The 16,907-nt window shown below is 36.1% G+C and overlaps 1 protein-coding gene across 1 annotated transcript in view; it reads right to left on the bottom strand.

Annotated features, from left to right (window-relative positions):
- Positions 1–2,209: 2,209 nt before the first annotated feature.
- The window catches only part of LOC142355523 (uncharacterized), a gene marked incomplete at its 3' end in the record, with an annotated part of 39,274 nt that continues 24,576 nt past the window's right edge, over positions 2,210–16,907 (bottom strand). The window contains exons 4-5 of the mRNA XM_075407654.1: positions 9,041–9,092; positions 2,210–2,382 (exon numbers count right to left, since the gene is read on the bottom strand). Of these exons, the coding sequence (XP_075263769.1) occupies positions 2,210–2,382; positions 9,041–9,092 (225 nt within the window). The remainder of the gene's footprint in view (positions 2,383–9,040; positions 9,093–16,907) is intronic.

The following is a 16,907-nucleotide window of genomic DNA, read 5'->3' as shown; positions in this document are numbered from 1 at the left end:
GATATATAATGATTTATTCGACTTTTTTTTCTGTAAACGATAATTTTCTTTGAGTGCATTCGCTTTCGATCTTTATTTTGTTGAAAACACCACCAAAAACAATCGTCAGTGTTAATTTGAGACTGATAGAAAACATATTTCCTGTTGAAAAGTCCAGCAAACGTTTTGACTGCGGATAACATAGCATTTTTCACTTGTTCAAGGTGTACATAACGAAAATCGTAAATGGTCACATTTCTCATCCTTCTAATCCTTTCTGAGTTCTTCTTATAGCAAACGGCACTCCCACTGAAGTTTGCACACAGTTTAAAGACTAAAAATGGGGTGCAAAGTTTTTTTTGGCCTTAAATTAATTTTTCTCTCGGGCCTCAACGGAAAGTTTCAAATAAACTTTGCCGTCGATAACGTATTTGACATACTCGTTTCCACAAAAATAATTCAATGATCACTTTAATGGTTTTTTCTCTTCACACCAAGCGTGAATGATGTCGTAAACACTAAAAATGGTCATAAAAAAGCATATCCAGTACGTTTCAGCTTATGATATATATATAATGATTTATTCGAGTTTTTTTTTTTTGTAAACGATAATTTTTCTTTGAGTGAATTCGCTTTCGATCTTTATTATGTTGAAAACACTACCAAAAACAATCGTCAGTGTTAATTTGAGACTGATAGAAAACATATTTCCTGTTGAAAAGTCATTCAAACGTTTTGACTGCGGATAACATAGCATTTTTCACTTGTTCAAGGTGTACATAACGAAAATCGTAAATGGTCACATTTCTCATCCTTCTAATCTTTTCTAAGTTCTTCCTATAGACGAACGACACTCCCACTGAGATTTGCCCACAAATTAAAGACAAAAAATGGGTTGCAAAATTTTTGCCTTAAATTAATTTTTCTCTCGGGCCTCAACGGAAAGTTTCATATAAACTTTGCCGTCGATAACGTATTTGACATACTCGTTTCCACAAAAATAATTAAATGATCATTTCAATGTTTTTTTCTGTTCACACCAAGCGTGAATGATGTCGTAAACACTCCTGTCATCTCTCTAGTTTCATTCAGTTTGTCTAGGTATGCCCTCCGGGCAATTTTTTTCAGCTTTTCTGTTTTTTTGTTGTTTTCGTGCCTGTTCTTTGTCGCCGACGCTCCTGCTCGTCCGTTCTCTCGGTCGTTTGCACTCGCTCTTTCTCCCTCCTGCGCTTGCTCCGTCTCCCTCGTGCGCTCGCTCGTTCTCGCTTGTGCTCTCGCTCGTGCGCTCGCTCGTTTTTTCGCTTTGTTTCTTTTTCCCCTTTGCTTTTTTTCTTCCCATCCCCTTTTGCCTACGGCGATCTGCTTTTCTTTGTGCCTTTGTGTTCAGTGCATTTTAACCCCACCCTTCTCTCTCGCTCCTTTTCTTTTGCGCTTCAACCCCAACCCTTTTCTGGGCCCCCACTCATGTGCTTGTGTTTTGCTGATGTTCTTATTTATATTTGTTTGCTTTCTTTTGCAGCACACAATACCCTACCCTTTCTGTGACCCCTGCTGCAGCGCATAAACCCCCTGCCCTTTCTGTGACCCCTTCTGCGCATTTTGATGATGTTTCTATTTATATTTGTTAGCCTTAGCCATTTTAGGGTCTCTCTCTTTGGACGTTAGGGAATAGGTCGAATCCTATTCTCTAATCTTCAAAGAAGCTAAAGAGGCCCATGCAGCAGCTAAAGGCATGTTTCCGGTGGTTCATGCAAGACGGTTATCTTGCAAGAGTCTTGTAAGATGGTCGGTTATCTTACAAGACTCTTGCATTTCGGACGATTATCTTGCAAGATCTTGCAAGATAACCGTCCTCAATCGACTAGGGGCCATGAACCAAGGCGACCTCTGATCAGACAAGTTCCAGACCATTGTCCAGACTAAAATGCGCTCGATGCCTTTTCCAGACCATGTAATTCGACCGCACCGTGAGCATGTGTGCGCTCGAGGGTGGTCTAATCAAATGTCACTTTGGTCTATACACCTCCAACTGGGAAAATAATCTCTAGCCAAGACAATTTGCACGATTACTCTATTTAAAATTAACATCAGGTTTAAGTCTGATAAAATTTTGGGATCGAGGTTCGAGTTAATGGCACCTTAAAAGATACAAACTACACTAATTTTCTCAAAGGGAAACGGTTTAAGAAAGGCTATACGGGCCAAAATGACACGAAAAAGAAAAAGATACAATCTTTATGAATCGGTAAACCTGTAGTGTGTTTCGACACTCATATGTTAAATAGCCAGTTGTCATGAGTTTCTTGAGGGATTCCATGTTCTTCCGTTTGTCAATGAAGTGCTTCAGAAGACACTGTGGGATTATGGAGTCACTCCTCACAAACATCAGGTACTCGCGAATCGCTGAAGAACAACACAAGTAGTGTAAAATTTCTTGAGAAACTGAATATTTCAAATATTTATCCCTCAATAATAACTACGTATTTTCCAAAAAAAATAATGCAAAAAACTGTCATCTGAGGCTCAAATTTCAGATAACTGTAGAATAAGCAATTTCCGAAACCTCTCGCAATTTGTGATCTCTAAATTTTAGGTTGGCAAAAATTTTTTGTAAGAAGCGCTATGACCGCAACTTATCGATAAATACGATATCACTGAAAAGTAATATTTTCCGATATTTGACTGATTTTTTGAGACACACTATTTGCGCTTGCTTTGGCCCTTTTCTTAATTTCTCTAAAAATTGTTAATTTACAATTTTCCCTATATAAAAAATCTAGGATTGCAAATTTTCATAGACGACATAATAGGATGTTGTCATTTTATAAACTTTTCAATTATGAGGTCAATCCGGGAGTTGCTTAACATATACTACGGTGTATCAAAAAGCTACGGACATGATGAAAATTATCATAAACATGAATAAAAATTTTTGGGTCAAATAAGCTTTCAAAATTTCTAGTAGGTTTTCATAATTTTCATACAAGTACCTAATGACATCTGCATGCATTTCGTTCAATATTTCGAGACCTTTTTAATCTAAAATTTTAGAAAAAATCTGTTTTCACAGTGGCTGCTTCAAAATTGCCAGCAACTTTTCATGTGGATTGAGATCTGGACTATATGCTGGCCATTCCAGTACTTTCCACCTCTTTTCACGGAAAAAAATAAAAGAGAAATATCAAAAATACTCTTCCAAAATTTTCAATGACTTCATACAGTTCAGTTTGCTTCGACATCTAACTAGCAAATACCGTTGATCTGGTTGTATCGCACCCCAAAACGAATTTAATCGCTTGTTCAAACTCAATTTTGTATACTTTCAAAAAATCTCAAATCTCTTCATTTTTTTAAAAGCCGAGCCATTCCGTCGCTGGTGATACGAACTCTAGTTTCTTTTACAACAAAAAACGATCGGCGTCGGAATAATTCCTCGCAAATGACTAGTGGGAGCCGTAATCTATGGCAGTTTTTTCAGTCGGGTGGAAGTAGCCTGGAGGGGGAAGAAGAAGGGGAATAAGTAGCTCACTAAGAGGCTTCAAAAGAAGTCATTATAGGTTATTAAACTTGGCGCATTTTAATATGCTGTTCGGTGATAATTACTTGAAACTGCCGCCTGTTTTAAATAAAGATGTTTAAACTGCCGCCAGTTGCCTAACTTGGAAATGAAACAGGAAATTAGATCACACAAAACAGAAAAAATCAAGGGCGTAGACGTCAATCCAAAAATCAAAACGACCTAGGATAAAGGAGATCTCATGATAAGGAATTTTGTATTAACAGAAAGCATCTTGCGTTTTACAAACACGTTTTTCTTGCACGCCTCTAAAAGCAACTTTATTAGAGAATTTTGAAATGTTTTCTGAGCAGCATTGAAATTTGGTACAGTTGTGTGGGTAAAACTTGAATAAAGAAGACCTGGGTTGATTTTTAGATCTATTTTAAGTCTGTACCGCATGTATCTGTTATTGAAATTGTAGGTAAAATGTCAAATAGAAAAAAATTTTCATACATAGGCCGTTTGGTCGTTATAGTTTCTTTCAATCGCAAATACTTAAACATTCCCGGAAGATTGCCGGAAAATAGCCGCCGTTGATTCCAATAAGCATGATTGGGATTGAAAGCATAGAAGATATTGAAAAAAAAAAAGATTTTTGTACAAAAACAATTTTTAAGTCCGATTTATTTTGATGGCATTTCGTAGTTGAAGATAACGTACTTCTGTTTCTTAGAGAGAGGCTACAGGGGCTACTATCAATACCAATAAGCATTAGAAATGGTAACTAAGACTTATAGTAACGAGGTTCAAATAGCGGGCATCTAAAATTGGGCTTTATGGGTTTATCCCGTTTCTATTTGTGACTTCATTTTTTAATACTGACTCTGTTCATTTTGAATTGCTTTGTTGAGCAAATGATGTTCAAAATCACTTTTAGCAGAATGAGAGAAGAGAGAAACTAGCCTAGAGAAGTCAAAAAGATATCACGCAAAATGTTGAAAAAGCGGCATAATGAGGTAAAGCGAAACATTTTTTATTCGACGAAGTAAAAAACATAGCAGGACTAGTCCTGAAATACAATCCAAGTAATTGAATGAAAGGCAGACCTAATAAACCTGACCAGCGGATCAACTGAACAATCCCAGCCAACAAGACAGACAAAATCTCAAGAGTTGAGAAACTAAAAGAATCAAACAAACTAACAAAAAAAACGATAACGGCTAAATACCCTTGAAGCCTTAAACTTGAAGGCCAAATATGACTCATTTCTAAATACTCATTATCTCACGCAAAAACCTTGAAAGAGATGAATCTGCCACAAAAAGTAGATAAACTGGACAAATATGACAAATGCATCAAGAAACTGAGAAGAGAAAATTTAAAGAAATTTTCCAAAAAAAGGGCTATTAAAAAGGTCAAAACTTTTTTTTGACTCTGGAGTTCTGTTTTGTAAACCCTCTACAACCTTTAAAACGTTTCGTTGGCCAGTAAAGATAGTTAAACTCACAGAATGACGAAAAAGACGAAAAATTTGAAAACAATCGAAAATTTTAAATTGCAAGCTTTATTTAAAAAATTCCCTACAATTGCAAAATTAAAAAAATGGGAACTTTATTATTGCCTCTTGAAACTATGTAGTAACATACTAGCAAACCCTATAGGAGGTTCCCTGGCCACTGAATGAAAATTTCAAAAATTTAAAGAAAAAAATTGCAATTTTTTCAAAAATTTGGTAAAACATATTAAAATGTTGAATACCATTCCATGGCCAAAAAATATTTTTAGTAAACTACTAGCAAAATCTAGATGAGGTTTCTTGCCCCCTGAAAACTTCATTAATGACAACAAATGTCAGAAAATTAGAAAAAAAAAACCAAGTCTGATTTAAAAAAAATTGGTAAAATTCAAGAAGTTAAAATGTTTAAAACCACTTCATTACCACTAGAAACTATGCAATAACCTATTATTAAACCCTAGAGGAGTTTTCTTGACATCATAAGTCTGAAGCAACTCAAAAAATGACAAAAATTTTCAAACAATTTGAAAAAATTAGTATAAATTACCGTGTTTATTTTTGGACTAGCAATGGATATAGCGCTTTAAGTGGCCGTAAAAAGAAATTACGTCTTGCAAAGGACCTTTATCAACTTTAATAAACCTCTTTCAGAAATAAACTTATTTCAGACTGGCCTAACAAAAAATCCAAAAAATGACAAAGAAGTGCTAAAAATTTCGTTATTTTTGGCTCAGAAACTCCCAAAAATGACCTTTTAACCTTGAATTACGGCCTTCCCAGTAGCTTCGCCACTCTGAGTACTTGAGGGACTACTAAATGCGGGCCTCTAATGAAACTCGGTTCCCGCTGAGCTCTACCTGTTTATCCCGTTTTGAAAGCTCAAAGTCAATAAAACAGATGTGAAAACATCTTACAAAAAAAAGACAGAGCACCAATACAATCCAATTCTTGGATTGTAAGAAAAATAGGAGCGCTATAATAGCTGGCTGAGAAGATGAGGGCGGCTATTAATAACTTTTCTAAAGTCTAATTTGATTTTGGTTTGTCCTAGTAATAATTACAATCTGTCAAACTTATTTCAAACCGCAGATATTTTTTTGCGCAGAAATGCAAAAATAGTATGATTCAGAAGCTCTTTAAAATTGAATCGATTAAGAAGAACTCTTTCGTTTATTTCTTCTGTCGAAAAAAAAGAGGTTTTACAATTTTAAAAAATTTTTATATTCTGGACTTTTTCACGCTCCCATTCTGAAACAGATCATGCGTTTATGATTTTCCAATACTTGAAAAAGAAAAACATAGCTGGCGGATTGCCATAAAACAGCCGCAATAGCTTCGTAGATCTGCAGTCTCAAAAAACAGTGAGAAAGACAGACCAAAGGTTCGTCTTTCCATTCAACGCTGGTATGTTATATTTTGATTAAACATCTGTATAAGTTTTTGCTGCCTCTATTAGCTGCTCTCAAACAGCCTTCATTTAGAGTGACACACTCCCATTTGACCGACCTTATCTCTTTGAATTAAAGTAAATAAAAGTCAATTTCCAGGTAAGCAAGTCATTTTTGGGCGTGAGGTAAGTCAACTGTGACCAAAATTTTAATCACGCGAATGAACAAAAAAGCTCGCTCAACTAAGAGCGAGAAATGACAACACGCACGCAATTCAGTTGAAATTGCCTGAACAAATGAACAAAAAGCAGATGTGAAGTGTTTGCGATGTCATATGTTTGTAACCAAAATCTTGACGACGAAATAAAAAAACATAGCAGGACAAGTCCTGACGTACAATTCAAGGAATTTTCATTGACTTAACAGAAAACTAGACGAAAAATGGCCTATGAATGGATTGGGAAAACCAATTAGATAAAAATCTAAATCAAAACATCGAAAAACAGTAAAAATCAAAGTGAAATTGTCGCATGTGAACAAAAAACCACTAGCGAGAAAGCGAATTTTTGTTCAAACACCGTTTTCTCACTCTACTTTAAATTTAGAGCGAAAAAAAATTTTACTCCGCAAAAACCACTCGCTTTTTCACTCCACTTCTTCTTTCGGCGTGACTAAAGTCACTACTCCAATTTGACTTCAAAAATCATGAAAATGTGTGAACAGATCTTAAAAAAATAGACAGCGCCCCAATACAATTCAAATTCTTTGAATTGTAAAAACGCAGGATGTTCAGCTATTTAAAAAATGACATTAATTTGCTATCTACAGATTTCCTTAAACGGAATTTCAGTGGGTACTTAACATGTTTTTCGTTGAAGAGAAAAATTGAATGCAGAAAAAACATTTTCATACTATCGTATCTATTAATGTCCTTAAAAAAAACAAAAAAGTTAATACATTTTTCACCTTTTTGTCTTCTGGATCGCAAATGAACAAAAAAATTGCTTCAATAAGATTGAAAAATGACGTCATGCACGCAATGCAGCTGAAATTGCATGAACGAATGAAAAAAAAGCAGATTTGCTCATAAAAAGATCAGTCTGAAATGTGGGGAATAATAGAGTAGCTCAGAACAGGCTACTGTAGGCCTAATGCTGTTCCGCTGCGATTACGCAGGAACCATAATAATAATAATAATTTCAGGTGGTTGTGACGCTATATGGTCGTAAAAAAACTTAACAACGAAATAAAAAACATAGCAGAACAAGTCCTGACGAACAATTCAAAGAGTTGTCATTGACTAAACAAAAGACTAGACCTAGAACGGACTATGAGTGAATTGAAAAACATACCCGGCAGATTGCCGGAAAATAGCCACCGTTGATTCCAATAAGCGTGATTGGGATTGAAAGAATAGATTTTGAAAAAAAAAGATTTTTGTACAAAAACATTTTTTAATCCCGATTTATTTTGAGGGCATTTCGTAGTTGAGTTTACTTCTGTTTCTTAGAGAGAGGCTACAGGGGCTACTATCAATACCAATAAGCATTAATAGACCAATAAGCATTAAGCATCAATACCAATAGGCTACTATCAATACCTCTCATTAATAGTCATTAATGAGAGGTAACTAATTCTTATAGGAACGACGTTCAAATAGCGGGCATCTGAAATTGGACTTTATGGGTTTATCCCGTTTCTATTTCTGACTTCAATTTTTATACTGACTCTGTTCATTTTGAATTGCTTTGCTGAGCAACTGATGTTCAAGCAGAATGAGAGAAGAGAGAAACTATCCTAGAGAAGTCAAAAAGATTTCAAGCAAATTGTTGAAAAAGCGACAAAATGAGGTAAAGCGAAACATTTTTTTGTTCAACGAAGTAAAAAAAAGGAGCGCTATAATAGCCGGCTGAGAAGATGAGGGCGGCTATTGAAAAAAACGAGTTTAAAAAAGTCAAATCAAAACAAACCGACTGTTGTCGGAAGTATTGCTCTCGAACGACAGGCGGTTGGTAAAACATTTGAACCGATCGGGATTCGAACCACTGACCTCCCGATCGATAACCAGAATCACTGCCCAATCTCCTACCAAGCCCTTGTCTTTGATTTGCTACAACCTATTTTATATTAGAAACAGCTTTAATTCGGAGTGAGAGCAGAGATCACTCAAAAATGAAAAACGAAAGCTTGAAGAGGTCACTTGAGGAAAATGTTTTACAAGAAGAGCGCAAAATGTTCAAGCAAAAAATTTGCCTTAAAAAATACCAACACGTTTACATTAATTGCTATGAACTTCATTCAAGAGCAATTAAAAAATTTTTAAAAACTGAAAATTAATGTCAAAATGCACGAAGAAATGAAAAAACATAGCAGGACAAGTCCTGACGTACAATTCAAGCAATTTTCATTGACCTAAAATGGACCATGAATGGATTGGGAAAACTAATTAGAAAAAAAATCTAAATCAAAACATCGAAAAAACAGTAAAAATCAAAGTGAAATTGTCGCATGTGAACAAAAAACAACTAGCGAAAAGGCGGATTTTTGTTCAAACACCGTTTTCTCACTCTTGTTTTGGGACCCACCTCTAAGATAGCCGACTGAGAAGCTGAGCGGCTATTAAAAAGAGAAGCAGTTAGACAGAAACAAAGCTCTTACCATGCATCACATCAGATGTCTCCAAGTCAGGAATGTCATCCAAAGAGCGGATCTGTAACAGGTCTTTGAGGGGTCAATAAATTGACATTAAATCGTATTGGAGAATAGCTCGACCTTTTACAAAACATGACTTTTACGCGTCAAAGCCATTTTTGCATAATCTATTTTAGATAGCAGCCCTTTTTGCTTAATTCTTCAAGTTTCTAAAATTTACAAGTTCTTTGTTTGAGTCCAGTTAATCTTTGCGGTAGCTTTGGTTATCGTTTAGTTTGATTGGTATCAGTATAGATTGTTTTTGTCAATTGAAACTCATTAAACAAAGTCAAATTGTCGCTTGCTCTGTCTAAGTTTGATAGTTCCTTACTATTTCACATGTCTTTTGAATGGTTGTTATGGAAAAACTTTAATCAATTGCCTACTTGAAAGTGAACTTTTAGTGCTAGGAGGTTGTGATACATGTGTTATGCATCTGCCTTATAAAATATTTAGTACACTAAAATTTAATACGATGTCTTAATTATTTCATTTTAAGTTGCCCTACATTTCTTGATAATCCCAATTTTACTTATTTCACGTTTCCTGTTCAAAGTTATCTTTTGTTCAGTCATCTTATGTTTCCCGCCTCGTGATCAGACATGTCTGATCACTTGATAACGTTTCGTTTATAAAAACTTAAGATATACTTTTGAATTTCCATTTCAAATCCAGTTGCTTCGCTTTTTTCTTGATCTCGCGTCGCAAGTTCATTAATAAATTGAAGTTGCAAATTCGCTCCGCGAAATCCAATCCGCAAGTAATACGCTCTTGCACAGCAAACGCGTATACAAAACAAGTAATGTACGACATGGCAAAGTCAGCAAACAAACGTACACCACTCGGAATTATTCTGGGACAAACCAACACCCGACCCACCTCTAAGAAGGGAGAAGTGGAGAGTCCAGTACAAACTAGCATTACTTGCAAAGGAAAACATCACACTCGATACTCTTCTTGGCCGGAAAACCGAGATGGTCCACCTCCTTTGGGAACCAATCTACGAGGAGACAACTGTCGGTCTTCTGCACAAACTGAGAGAGAACGAAACGCTCGTAATGCACAAGAAAAACTGAACTAGCAGAATAAATGCTGCAGAATATGCTAAAGGTTGATCGTAGTCGGAGTCATGTGTGAGGACAAACCTTGACCACTCACGGACCAAAAAACAGTTTCTCTACTCTAATTGAGCATTGGTGTGGAAGGACGAAGAATTCTGAGTAGCAAAATTCCACACATAATGATTGACGCGCTTTCCACAGCTGAATTCTGGAAAATAGTAGAAGGTGTGTTTATAGGACCACAAAATATTACTTTCGATTGTCACGTCTCTTCTATTACGAAGCAACTTTGAGACGAAACTGTTGAACAATTCTACGAGAAACTCAAATTTGGTGATTTTGAGAACAAGGAAGAAACCCTGATACGTGACGTGTTCACAACAAACTTAATTGATCCAGAAATTCCAGAGGAACTTCTTAAACAGACAGTGGAGCCGAGACAAGCATTGGATTTGGCAAAAAACATGAAACGTGAAATGCGAAATCAACATTTGATTCAAGAACACAATATGACTCTCATCCAGGCTAGCGTAAACGAGATTCGGCAAACCCCTAGCTATCGATCATCAAATAGGTGGCTCTCCAACATTTTCCACAAATAGGCCCACCTCTCTTTTGTTCAAACGTCGGCGGAAACTGACTTCCAAATCATCGAGGTAAATGCACAGCAAAAGGCAAAACAAGCGACAACTCCATTGAAAAAGTTTGCCATTGAAAAAGAATCAAAAGCTGCAAAACCCAAAGAATAGATCAGTGAACACAATGGATGGAGGTCCACAACCTGAAGATTCGGTAAACTTCCTACAGTCATCAAAACTATGAATCTGACTATATTAGAGGAGAGGATAATATGGTAGCAATAAATCAAAATGATCTTGCAAAAACAGAACCCTTTAACAATCCGATCAAAATCGGTAGCATTTCGACTACACTTTTCGTCGACTCCGGGAGTGCATGCAGCATTCTTAATCGATCACTCGCATCGCGGGTATTCAATCGTAGTTCACATGCGATCTGGGTCCGCAAAAATGCAAAACCGCAACTCAAAACTTTCTTCAAAGAGCCAGTTAGAATCGAAGGCAAAATACAAATTCCCGTATTGAGCAACGGTTGGAATACGGGATCCGCTACATTTACGGTTAGTACTGAATTCTGTAATACGGTAATCTGAAATCATTAATCGGTAATGATCTGCTCGACCAGTTAAGACTAGGAGTAACTCAGTCATCCGCGTATACAGGTAATCAAGTCAATTCAATTTTACCAAACTCTGAATTCAAAGAACAAGCAGCGTCAAAATTTCCTAATCTAATATCCCGCATTAGACGTTCAGAAAATTATGTTGCAAAATCTAAATTTCACAAAATTTTCCAACCTAGAAATAAAAAAGAGAGACGCATACTCATTAATTGACAAGATAAAGTTAATGACAAACTCAAAAAATTGCTGGAAGAGAAACCCATAAAAAAACTCACAAAATGGCCTGATAAATTTTTTATCTCCCCAGTGGTAGTCACTGATAGAAACGATCAGTCAATGAAACTTGCACTTGATTCAAAAATATTAAATAAAGCAATCCACAAAATCAAAAATCAGATGCGCAAAATTGATACGCTCATCAAATTCATATCTCATTAAATTAGTGATCTCGCGTCGCAAAACACTACTCTATTTTTAATTTGGAATACGCATACAATCAATTAAATTTAGACCTAAAAACCGTTAATCATTGTATTTTTAATTTTCTAGTTGGCGGCATGACATGCACATACAGATATCAAACTGGACTGTACGGTTTAACAGATATGCCAGCGGAATTTCAGAAAGCTATGGACTACACTTTAATCGGTTTGAAAAACACTTACTGTGTCTCTGATGACCTTTTAGTTGTTATCAAAGGATAAGAGCAAGGTCAAAAACAAAAATAATAAGCTGTATACTGTCTTCAACTATTGGATGAGGAAAACTTCAGGATTAACCTTCTAAAATGCCCCTCTTAAAAGTTACAAATTGATCGGCTTGACTATCATAATTCACAATCAGATATTTCAACCATTGAAAGCCATTGAAACTATTTCGACCCTATAAGCAACAAAGAAATTAAAGAAGCTTCGATCTTTCCTTGGTTCGATACATTACATCAGTATGTTTATTCCAATTTTGCACAAATTAGTTATCCATTACTACTTTTGTTGAAAAAACATTTAAATTCATCTGAACCGAAGTAAATGAAAACTGTTTTTATGAAATAAAGAACCGCATCTTGAATACCATAGATAAGTGTCTCTAAAACCCGCAACTTGAAACACAAGTCAAGTGTGACGCATCTAGTTCCGGTCCTGGGGCAGCTCTAGAACAATTAACGGTAAATGGGCGGATACCGATTGCTTTTACAAGTAGATTTTTAAATTCTTGGGAAAAAAAGATTAATTGTTAATGAATTTGAACTTAAGGGTGTAGTTTCTTCCATTGAATATTTCAAAAACTACTTATACGGAAAACTTCTCACTGTCATTCACAATCATAGAGCACCACTCCTTTTAATATGGAAAGAGAATTGTTTTAGCAAATCATATAATAGTCGTTTAACTCGTTGGGTAGAAAGAATTTTGCCTTCTCAATTCAATATTGAGCATATGCCAGGGGCGAAAATAGGATTACTGGACTACATCTCACGCCAACCTAATTAAAATGTCTCCGCTTATAATGTGGAATTTTAATTGCTATACTTCAGCTTATTTCCGCATCTGCTAATTCCCCAAAATTAAATTACCAGTCAATCTGCACTTCAATTACCTATTTTATTAAAATTACATGATCCCCTACCGCAAATCACACCTAAGAGTGAACCTGCCCTTAAGTCAATAAATACAATTCGCACATTTGCCACTCGCTCTATACACGTGAATTTTATCTATCTGCCGTACCGCAAAATCAGTTCACAAATACAATTTATAACCTAAAGAATTCTAAATATGCATACCCCGCGTCGCAAAAACCAATTAACGCTACACTTAGAACTACTCTAGAATTCAGCCGCAAACAATTAAGTCTCAATTTCACTCTAAATCACCCGAAATATCTGATATTAACTCCATAAAAAAAGAAAACCACAAGGCCTTCTAAGAAGCAAATCACCCGAGTCCAATTTAATGACTCCTTCCGCCCAGCGAATCCACCCTCGACCCCCCACTTCTTCTCGCACAGGAAACCCCCCTAAAGAACCAACTGTCCCAATTTCCCCTGCAACACCATCGGGTGTTAGCACTCCTCTGACCCCTAGCCCTCAAGTACCAAAATTTGACAACATCGTGGAAAAATGTTCAGTAAATCTCTCATAGCCTCCTTAACTAGCAGAGAGGCGGTCCTTTAAGAGGTACGCGATTGCATTTCAAACCATAATGAAAAGCAACTCAAAACAATAAATCCATATATCCATTCATACTGGTTGGATTTGCACGTCCGTTGTGGCTGCGTCTGTATAGACGAAAAATAGGAATCCCTAATGTCCTCCGCGAGGAACCCATTAAAGACATTAACGCGAGCCATCCCAGTTCGTGTGAACGATATTAATGGCCACGCACTGTTGATGATCATACGAGTACCACGCGCTCGTAGTAAAATCCACAGAATGTAAACCTTGCACAGCAATGGGTAAGTACCTTAAATCTGGAATTCTTGCTAAGCAAATTCAGCCTCATTTACCTTGTTTTGAACCGAATCAGGACATACAAATTGATTTTGGAGGATCAATTTTTGATGAAAAAGGGAATGAAATATATTTCGTAGCTGCAATAGATCGATTCTCCAGATTTCCTGCCGCATGTATTTATGAAACAGCCAATGGTCCTATAGTATTAAAAAATTTGGTCATGTGTATTGAAAATCACGGAATATCTCGCTCTATCCGTTTGGATCAAAGAAAATGCTCTGTAGGACATCAAGTAAAGACCCTTTTCAATAGAAATAACATTGAAATTATTGAAGATCCTGTTAATGATCATCGAGAATTTGGGTTGGTAGAAACACGAATTCGATTAGGAATAGATTTAATTGTATCAAACCGGCAAATAATTCGTTCAACATAAATCATGCAAAAAAGATAGTTGTTCATCAATTGCAAATATGTAAACGGAAAACAACAAAGATTTCGCGCTTTGAAGCACATTTTGCTAGAAAGATTATTTTATCGCTCAGCCTAATCTCTACAAAATCTAAACTATCTAATCTTTCCTACGAGAGCATTATAAACTGTTTTTAAGACACAGTTTTCCCTGAAGACGTTCTCCCAGACAACAAATGGATCAACGGGTACAGAAGTGACATTGAATTGGAAAAAGGGATGACTCGGGCAACGAAAGATTCCAATGAAAGAGAGGCAACGAACAGATGGGGAGTCAAGTTTTCTTTGATCTGGACCGCGCAGGCTAATCCCACTAACCGACAGAGCGGTCCAAGTGAAATTGGCTGGCCAGATCTACGGAAAACGGCGATCCAAGAAAAACCTTGAGGGATCAAAGCCGATCAAAGCCGTTGTGACGGTCAGAAATAGCGATATTGCCAAGTTTGAAACCCTACAGGACTGGCAAACCCGTCAAATGTATATGCTGATCAAGGCGGGACTTGAAATAGTGAAAAACTCATACAGTAACCCATTCAGAGCTACATTGAAAAAATCACAAGGAAGATCACAAGGGCGACAAAAAGATGAAACATCGAACAGGAGCGCCCGAGCCCGGTAGCGGAGTTTCATCTTCTCTTTTCAAATATTGCACGCGCGATTAGAGAACGGAACCCAAAATTACCCCATTTTTATTGCACTGCGAAATCAACTAAACAACAAAAAAGCCGACTCGTAGAGCGAATTGATTATACCACAATCCTCGGCATCAACATCCGCCTTACAGCACTACAACACTACAACACCTGCGGCCAACACTAAAACACCGAATATCCTCCGATAGGAATAGTCATAGTCCTTTGTTCTAGGGCTTTGAAAATTCTTCATTTGACTCTGCAATAACAGCACCCCCTAAGAGACCGCGCGGGGCAGTTGATATTGGAAGTTATCGGCCCACAGACATCTCTGCGTTCCAAATGGTACAGACCGCTGCCGATCAGCTTCCAGAGAAAGATAAAACTTCTCCAGTAATTAGAGATATGTCGCCAACGGAGCCGCGAATTCGCCCTATTGTAGATCAAAGAACCCGACACTCAAGGAGTATGTCAGATATATGACTAAATTCGAAGTTGAGAATCAGTGATTGAATTTAGACTTAACTTCGAGAGCTATGATTGATCTTAGATTTAACAATTGCATTGGAACTCATGAACTCATAGTTTCTCATATCGTATTTTATTATTAGTTATGATAGCCAGTACATATATTGTTATTATCTCTTTAACCGGGGACCAAGTATTAATTTGTAAAATTGGTTAAAACTATTATACACAAAAAACTATCTTATTCGTACACCTTTTTCACATCAAGGGGTATGTCATGCCTGTGTTATGTATGTACCTTTAAATTCATTTAGTGCAGTAAAATTTATAACGATGTCTTTTTTAGTTCATTTTATTTTGCCCTTTGTTTCTTGCTAATCCCAGTTTTGCTTTGTTCACGTTTCTTGTTTCAAGTTATCTTCTATTCATTCATCCTATGTCTCAAGCCTCGTGATCAAACATGTCTGATAAGTTGATAACGTTTTGTTTATAAAAACTTAAGTTATACTTTTGATTTTCCATTTCATGCGATTTCGCTCCGCTAAGTCCAATCAGCAAGCAAAACGCTCTCGCATAGCAAAAGCATATACATAAAAATTAGAGTACGACAGATGTAACGAGCGAATGACCGATAGTTCTGAAAAAATGACTAATCTTTGTGGTTTTGGAACAAAATTTCGTTTATTTAGCTCTATTGTTATTTGCTGTCAGTTAGTATGCGGTATGTAGTATGGGAAAGTCACTGAACAATCGGGCATGGAATTTTATGGGCTTCGAGGAACCATTGTTTGAACTTCGCAAAATTTTTAGATAATGAGAACTTTTTATTTTCTTTTCTTTTTCAATTTTTTCTGCGATTCATTCTCACTTTTCGTTTAACATCGCAAGTATTATTCTCATTATTGTTCTATATAACTTTTGTTCGTTGGTCCAAGATGAATAATTTCCTCATAGTAAGTTGAGAATAATTTCTGGAATCCAGAAATTAGATAGATTTTTAATTTCTCCCCGAAAAATTTATCAGATTTTGCTTTTTCCATTTTTTATCTCAGTTTCTCCGAACTGAAAAGTTTAATGATGAAAACCTTTCTTACTTTGAAACATTTTTATTTTTTCAAAGTACGATCTTCTATCCTATATCCAACTATTCGATGAACTAAAATTTTTTGCACCTGTAAATATTTGTTTTTTTTCTAATCTAAGCGTTGCTATGTTGAAAATTGGTTCTGAGCAACAAGCTTGTTTTCGCGAATTCAGTGTTCTGAAGTAGGTATTAAATTGATAATTTTGAAAGAATTTTCAACAACATAGCTAGCAGATTGCCAGAATATAACCAGAGTAGCTTAGTCGATCTGCGTTTTAAAAAAAAAACAAAAAAAAGACAGACCAAAAAATCGTCTTTTCATTGAAGGCTGATATGTTATATTTTGATTAAAAATCTGTATAATTTTTTGCTGCCTCTTTTAGCTGCTCTCAAATAACCTTCATTTAGAATGACACACACCCATTTGACCTGATCTCTTTGAATTAAGTTTAAAACATACCAAGCA

This window comes from Convolutriloba macropyga, unplaced genomic scaffold (assembly GCF_964194025.1).
Source record: "Convolutriloba macropyga unplaced genomic scaffold, txConMacr16.3 SCAFFOLD_920, whole genome shotgun sequence".
Classification (NCBI taxonomy): domain Eukaryota; kingdom Metazoa; phylum Xenacoelomorpha; order Acoela; family Convolutidae; genus Convolutriloba; species Convolutriloba macropyga.
Note: the sequence above shows the minus strand (reverse complement) of the source record. Positions and strands in the feature narration are given on the sequence as shown.